The sequence below is a fragment of the Talpa europaea genome (genome assembly GCF_964194135.1).
Source record: "Talpa europaea genome assembly, chromosome: 7".
In the NCBI taxonomy this organism is placed as follows: domain Eukaryota; kingdom Metazoa; phylum Chordata; class Mammalia; order Eulipotyphla; family Talpidae; genus Talpa; species Talpa europaea.
Window position 1 is genome coordinate 121,314,814 of NC_140074.1, and position 7,722 is coordinate 121,322,535.

Consider the following 7,722-nt stretch of genomic DNA (forward strand, 5'->3'; position numbering starts at 1 on the left):
CTTTTTTTTTAGAAATCAGGCAGTGACAAGTCTCCACCAGGGGGCAGCATCTAACCACTTGTAGCCCTCAATTGAGGCCTGGGACTGGGTTTCCCAGTTTGTACTAAAAAGGTCCTTGGAAGGAGAAAAAGTTACCCAAGGGGCCCTTACACACACACACACACACACACACACACACACACACACGCGCGCGCGCGCGCAAGGGCGCTAAAAGGCCAGTTGTGTTTTTTTCATTGTGTTCTTGAGGAAACAAAGCTGGGATTTGAAAAACAAAAAAACCCCTGTGTCTTTGCTTTCCCCAAGCCCACAGTGACATCACTCCCCTGCTGAGCCCTGCCTCTGCAGGCATCTTTCCTCCCAGTATTTGTGCAGTGAGACAGGTTAGGATGTTGGGAGACAGGTTTGTCCTCAGTCACTTCCTAGGTGAGTTCTATCCATCCCTCCCCTACTCTAGAGCATGAGTTGTCCTGGGGGAGAGGGCCTGGAATCATCTAAGCCCTTCTTCATTTACATGCTGAGGAAAATGAGGCTCCTAGAGAGGAAGTAACTTTTCCAAGTCAGTTGGCTAGTGAGGGACAAGCCTCACCAAGACTCTTTTTTTTTTTTTTTTTTTTTTAGTAGAGGCATGCTTTATTTATTTGTTTTGCTGGTTTGTTTGTTTGTTTTGTTTATACATGCACTGGGTACAATCAGAAGCGCGGGAGGGTGAGAGAATTCACCAGAGCCAGAGCGGGGAGCAGAGCAGGCAGAAGGACCGAAGTACACTGCTGAGGGGAGCAGCGGGCGGCAGGAGAGGTCTGCGCGCCATGTGGGACCCTCCTGCGGTGGCCAGGGAGCAGCCAGGGATCGAACCGGCGCTGCAGAGGCTGCGGGCAGCTTCGCAACCCAGCGCTCAACCGCTGCGCCACCGGGGAGGCCCCTCACCAAGACTCTTAATCCAGGGTTTTAGCCCACTAGACCTTGTGGGGGGTAGATGAGGGTGAGTGGGTTCTCCAGTATCAGCCCCCCCCCACCTCTGTTTTTCTCCTCGAAGAGGTCCCTTTTCCCTGGTGAAGACCAAGTGTTCAATACTACCCAGACCTTGTCTAGAAATGCAGGATTTTATAGGCCTTCCTGGCCAATCCAGGAAGTATCAACAGAACCCCTAAGGGCACAAGGACACCAGGACAGGGTGGATGTTTTGTTCTCATACCCAGGGAACAACCTAAGCTCATTTAATCATCCCATCCTGCAATCAGGAATTCATGCAAGATTACCTGAATGCCTGAAGGTCTGCGCGCCATGTGGGACCCTCCTCTGGTGGCCGGGGAGCAGCCGGGGATTGAACCGGCGCCGCAGAGGCAGCGGGCAGCTTCGCAACCCAGCGCTCTACGGCTGCGCCACCGGGGAGGCCCTGGAGGTGCTTTTCTGATCAACCCTCCAACTTGTAGTAGTTTCCTTCCCCCAGTCACTTTTCGGCATACCTCCCTGTTTCATTTTCCTTGATGGCACGTTTCACTGTCTGAAATGGTCTTATTCATTGTTGTCCCTCCCAAATCCTCCCTAGACTCTTTGCCAGGTCTACTCAGGAGATGTTAACAAGTCTTCACCCCTTATCATTCTTAAATCAGTGTTCAAACCTGTGTGGACCTGGAACCCCTTAAAACAGCCTAAGCCCATTATCCCTGTTGATCCTCCCCACGATGTAGGGACCAGTGTGTCTGTGTTCTATATGCAACACTCCATAAATGCAGACCCTTACCCACCCCACTCAGGGATGCGTATTCTGAACCTTGAATGGCCCTAGCACCCAGCAGGCACTCATAGGATTGTTCAACATATGACTGCTCACAGGTTCTCTGCAGCAAATCTCCTAGCATGGTCCTGGGCAGTGATCTTGTGGAGAGAAAGGGCTGCCAGGAAATAATGGTCTTTAATAGAGCTAGGCTCCTGAGGCTGCTGCTGGGGTTCCTATTTCCATGAGACATGATTAGGGGAGGCCCACAGCCAGGTGTTAACATGACTAGCTGGGCCCCTTCCTTCATCTCTCCCCTGCTCCACCTCCTCCTTTCCATTTGTTCATCAACACCTTCCCTGGCAAACATGAATGGTGAAGGGTGGGGAGGGATTGCCAGTTTCATCTCTTTATCAGATAGCCAAGTGACAATTTCCGTCTTGGGTGTGAAGCCAAGAAGAAATGTTGACAAAGTTTCATAGATTGTGGACGAAACACCAAGACAATCTGTATCAGTGTCTCTGTATTCTCCCTTTCTGAGTTTCAGTTTCATAACCATTGTAACCTTTGTTCAAAGCCAGGTTTGACCAACTTCTACCTGGGTGACCTTGGACAAATACCTAACCTTTCAGCTTCATTTTCCTTTCCTTACTTCATCAGTTGAGTTGTGCATTAAGAAAGGAAAAGTGGGGCCTCCTTGGTGGCGCAAGGGTTAAGATGCAGCACCATGAAGCTATCTGCAGCCACTGCAACCGGCCAGAGAGGTGACCCACATGGCGCAGCAGACCTCTCCAGTCTCGCCCGCTGATCCCCTCAGCAGTGTATTTCAGTCAGTCTGCCTGTTCTGCTCCCCAGTCTGTCTCTGGTGAATCCTCTCACCCCCCTGCACCTCTGGCCTGTACCCCAGTTCTTGGATGCATAAATAAATCTTTTTAAAAAAAAAAGAAAATTAGGGGCCTCCCTGGTGGTGGAAGGGATTAAGCCCAGCACTGTGAAGATATCCGTAGCCTCTGCACAAGTATGTACAAGGAAAAGTCGGTAAAGTTCCTGGAACCGAAGGAAGCTGGTGGTCTTCATGCTACTCAGCGGGGAAGTGGTGCCCGACAACTTTGCCTGCCTTGTCTTCTCCTCTTCTGACTCACTGTACTCAGCTTCACCCCTGTGCTTTTAGCGCTGGCTGCAAGCTGCTGTCACCGAACATGGGGATGTAAAAAAAATTTTTTTCTAAGGTATTGATCTCTTCAGGGATTTGGAGAGGCTCCCTGCATTGCTGGGGAAACCAGAAGACTGATTTAATAGCAGGGAAGGGGGAGGGGAAGAAGGAAGTGGCTGGTGCTAAAAGGATGGGAAGCTGTGGGGCAGGAAGGGCCCGGCCCTCCAGTCTGGCACTGCCTTCTCCTCCCCTTTCTCCAGTCCCCCCCATCTACTGCCTTTAAAAAGGATGGTGAATTCTCTCACCCTCCCGCGCTTCTGACTGTACCCAGTGCTTGTATAAACCAACCAAATAAATAAATAAATAAAAACATGCCTCTATAAAAAAAAAAAAAGAAATTTTTTTTTTTTTAAAAAAAAAAGGATGACATTGGATTACACAATAAATGCAAGAGTCCAGCCTCCGTGTAAAAACGGAAATACAAGAGTTAGAATTTCATTCTCCTTTGATTCCCTGCCCCTCCTTCAATTTGACGTCCCTCCCTGCAGGGGATCAGTTATCCTTTTGGTCACACTGCCCCTTAGTGACATCTTGTCAGGGTTGCTTAGGCGATATCAGGTCAGCTGCAAAGGCTGGGGAGATGCCACCCAGTTCTGGCCCCTGCCTAACCAACCCCACTGCTTACAACCCTCCCAGAAGCTTCCAGTGGATACTTTCTCTCTCTCTGAAGTCCTACAAGTGCTTCGCTCACAACTAACGAAAGCCCAATTGCATGTGCTGTCTTACACTGTCACCTTTCCTCAGGGCAGGCTGGTCTTATCTCCCTCACTGGGATGCACGCCCTCTGCGGCCAAGCGCGTTAACCCGCACATCCTCTGCAGCTCCACACACTCGAGCTCACTTAGGGCGATCGCTAGGAACGAGGTTAATAAATGCCCGTTATCTATTATAAACCCTTCCTCACAGTTCAGTCTTTATTGGAACAAGAGGCGCCTGTGGGGTCAACGGCTCTGCCCAAGGACTGAGTGGCTTCTGCCGAGGCTCCTCAGCCCAGTGGTTTTCCCTGATGAGGAAGACCGAGAGCTAAGTGGGGTAGGGCCCAGGCACCGGATTCAGACAGACCCTTGTTCAGCCTCTCGCTGCCTGTGACTTTAGGAAAATCGTGGGGCCCTTGAGCGCTTTCCTCACAGGCGGGAGGCTCTCGCCCCCACCTCATGGCTGCCGCGAGGATCAACAGGAATTATGGGCTCAGGCCGTTTTATGGGGTTCCGGGTCCACACAGGTTTCACCACTGACTTAAGAGTGATAAAGGGCGAAGACTTGCACGTCTCAGCGGCCGGGGCGGGGAGCGCGCGCCTGAGGGGAGCACGTCTCGCTTTGGGGGCGGCGTGGGGGAGGGGCCGGCCTGAAGCTACTGCCGTTGCTCTCTCCGCCCGGCACGTGCGGCGGCGCGTTTTCCTGAAGCACCCCCGGCCGGCATGAAGCCCGAGTTTAATTCCAAACACTGGAAGAAGGTAGAAAAGATCAAAGGAAACGGCCGCGCGCTGCTCCCCACGCCCCGCCCCGCCCCGCCGCGGCGCGGCCGCTGATTGGCCGGCGCGGGAGACGCCGGGGCTTTAAGGCCGGTCCCGCCGCGGCCCCGCAGCAGCGGCTCGGGCGGCGCGGGCGGCTCCTCGCTGGCTCCTCGCTGGCTCCTCGCTGGCTCCACGCGGCGCGGGGAGACCGCGGCTGACGGAAGGTAAAGGGGCAGCTCAGTGCTGAGGCGGCCCGGGGGGGCCTGCGGAGCTGGGGTCCGCCGTGGGAGGACGGCGGGGAGGTCGGCGGGCCGAGGGTGTCGCTGGCCGGGTCAGCAGGGGCTTGTCAAGCGCTGGCGCTGTGGAGGGCGGCCTCCACCTCTGGTCTAACTCTTAATTTGGGGGTGCTGCCTGACCTGCCCCTTCCGATGAGGATTCTCGCGCCTGGGGAAAAGGAGTCGCGCCTTCTGCTCCCGCCCCACAAGCTCGGAGAAGAGGCTCTGGAAGCCCACCCGTCTGCCGGGCGGAGTCCTCACTCCCAGCTTCAGAGTCCTGGCTGGCACCTGGGGGTTTCTCTAGGTCTCATCGCAGCTGTCAGGGCTCCCAGAGTTTGGGGGCTACTGTTACACCTGCAGCTGCTTAAAAAAATAAGGAATTTTGAAAAGCGAGTATGGGTGACTGCTTTAGGGAAAGATCAAGAAGTTGCAAATATGTTTATTTTTTTCCTCTCATGGCCTTTCAGATAACTCAGCTGTGGTCCCCAGAGCCTGCAAATTCAGGGCTCCTCCTGCATCTCTTTGAGCTCCAAGACTTTAGCTGGAGCCTGCCATGGGGAACCACCTGACCGAGATGGCGCCTACCACCTCCTTCTTGCCCCACTTCCAGGCCCTGCATGTTGTGGTCATTGGGCTGGACTCAGCTGGAAAAACCTCCCTCCTCTACCGCCTCAAGTTCAAGGAGTTTGTCCAGAGTGTCCCCACCAAAGGCTTCAACACAGAGAAGATCCGGGTGCCCCTGGGGGGGTCCCGTGGCATTACTTTCCAAGTGTGGGATGTTGGGGGGCAGGAGAAGCTGCGACCACTGTGGCGCTCCTACACACGCCGGACAGATGGGTTGGTGTTTGTGGTGGATGCTGCTGAGGCTGAGCGCCTGGAGGAGGCCAAGGTGGAGCTCCACCGAATCAGCAGGGCCTCGGACAATCAGGGTGTGCCTGTGCTGGTGCTGGCCAACAAGCAGGATCAGCCTGGGGCGCTGAGTGCAGCCGAGGTAGAGAAGAGGCTGGCAGTCCGTGAGCTGGCGGCTGCCACGCTCACCCACGTGCAGGGCTGCAGTGCTGTGGATGGGCTGGGCCTGCAGCCAGGCCTTGAGCGCCTGTACGAGATGATCCTTAAGCGGAAGAAGGCATCCAGAGCAAGCAAGAGGAGACGGTGACTTGAGGCTGCCCCCTCCCTACCTGAAGGGTCGGCTGACTTGGACAGCCAGGCAGAGCCTGTGGCCCTCACTCAGCCCCTGGGGCAGAACCTGTCCACCTCAATGAAGGACCTAGCAACATACTGGGGGTCCTGTTTTGGAACCACATTGGGGTTCCAAAACCCACCTTAATCTCTGGAGAAGTGAAGGCTGCAGGACTGTGGAGCTTAAATGTAAACTGTGACTCTACCTCGACCCTGTTTCTTGTTTTCCTTCTCTGACTTTTTGATTGGATGTATTTGGGGGCAAAGGAAAGTTGTTTGGTGAATGAATTTGGGATGAACGAGCTCTATCTCTGCCCTACCCTCTCTCCACTGGGGAGGCTCCCCGTGGCTGTTTTTCTAGGGATGCCAGTCACAATAGTCTTTATTTTGTGTCTGTGAAAGTGCCAAGAACCCACTTCATATTTGTAGATCCAGAACCCTTTTTATAAGCCTTGTGTGTCCTCTGTATTATTTTTAACTATTTTTTAGCATTTGCCTGTAAGTTATTAAAGACTGATGATACTGTAGCTCTAACCTTGGTGTGGTATTTTCCTTCTTACCTAACTCCACAGAAAGTTCAGGATTTCTGTGTTTGGGCGGGGATGGGGTATGCTTATCTTGAAGCTGAATTTGCAAAGCAAGTGCCCTTCTAGAAAATGAGTTTATAGGATGGCTGGTGGAGATTACTGAAAGAGTTAAGCCTTCCCTCCAAACAATTGCTTGATCTCTGTACTTTGGGGGGGGAGGGGCTTCTCCTTTCTCCTTAACACCCTGCCCCTCATCCTTTGGCATTTATCATGTGGTCCTGCAGATTTCACTTAAAATTTTGCTGGTCTAAACCCTCCTCAGTCCTTGCTTTGGGGATACCTCCTTGTTTTATATAGGTAAATCCTCAGCGAGCTATTCTGCCCTGTCTTTCCCCTCTTCCCAGCACTCAGGTTGATCTGATTTTCTTTTTTGCCTTGGGGGATGTGGCGAGAATGGAAAGTAATGCCTCCCTGGCCGCAAGCCGCCTTGTGTGCTCAATCCTGCTGACTGCAGCTCCCTGGCAGCAGTGGCAGAGGCTGGTGCCGAGGAGGCCTGGGCTGGATTGAGCCAGCCGGGTCCTGTGACTAAGCTATGAGTCTTCCAGCTCTGGGAACAGCAGCTCTTTCCAGGAGAAGGGGCAGTGGTAATGGCTGCTTATGCCTGGTGGGAGTGAAGACTGCTGGACACCTACCACTGGAGCTCCGGGAGAGGGTGAGGGAATGAAGGCCTCCTCATGTTAGCAGTGACAGTAAGAATCAGATGCTAATATTGTAGGGCCTGAGGCCCCTGCCCAGACTTTTAAGACGACCCCTCCTCACCAGCACCACGGCCAGCTGTGTCTGAGATAACACAGAACAGTCAGATCCTCTTTCTGAGTCCTAGGAGTGAGTGAAAAACCAAGTGGCAATTCCTTCCAGCCCTCCAGGCACCCCCAACTCCCACCCCCACCCTTTGTGCAAACAATCCCCAGAGCAAGTTCAGAGTCTCTGATCTAGAATCAGATAAAAGGACCTGGGAAGGAGGGAAGGTGTTGGCAATCCCATCTTAGAGGAACAGAAGCTGAGTTATTTTTTTAAAGATTGATTTATTTATGCATACAAGAGCTGGGGTATAGGCCAGAGATGCATGGGTCGAGAGGGTTCACCAGAGACAGAGTAGGGAACAGAACAGGCAGACTGACTGAAATACACTGCTGAGGGGAGCAGCCGGCGAGTCAGGAGAGATCTGCTGTGCTATGTGGGTTGCTCCCTGGCTGGCCGGAGATCGAACTTATTCTGCAGAGGCCGTGGATTGCTCCACAGTGTGGTGCTTAACCCCTTGCGCCACCAGGGAGGCCCCAGAAGCTGAGTTTTGCAGCTG

The 7,722-nt window shown here is 53.4% G+C and overlaps 1 protein-coding gene across 1 annotated transcript; it reads left to right on the plus strand.

Moving 5' to 3' along the window:
- Window positions 1-5,209: 5,209 nt before the first annotated feature.
- Window positions 5,210-5,812, plus strand: ARL4D (ARF like GTPase 4D; the record flags this gene model as incomplete). The annotated part of the gene is made up of 1 exon (XM_084236214.1): window positions 5,210-5,812. The coding sequence occupies one exon, from the start codon at window positions 5,210-5,212 to the stop codon at window positions 5,810-5,812; it is 603 nt and encodes a 200-aa protein (XP_084092340.1).
- Window positions 5,813-7,722: the final 1,910 nt, after the last annotated feature.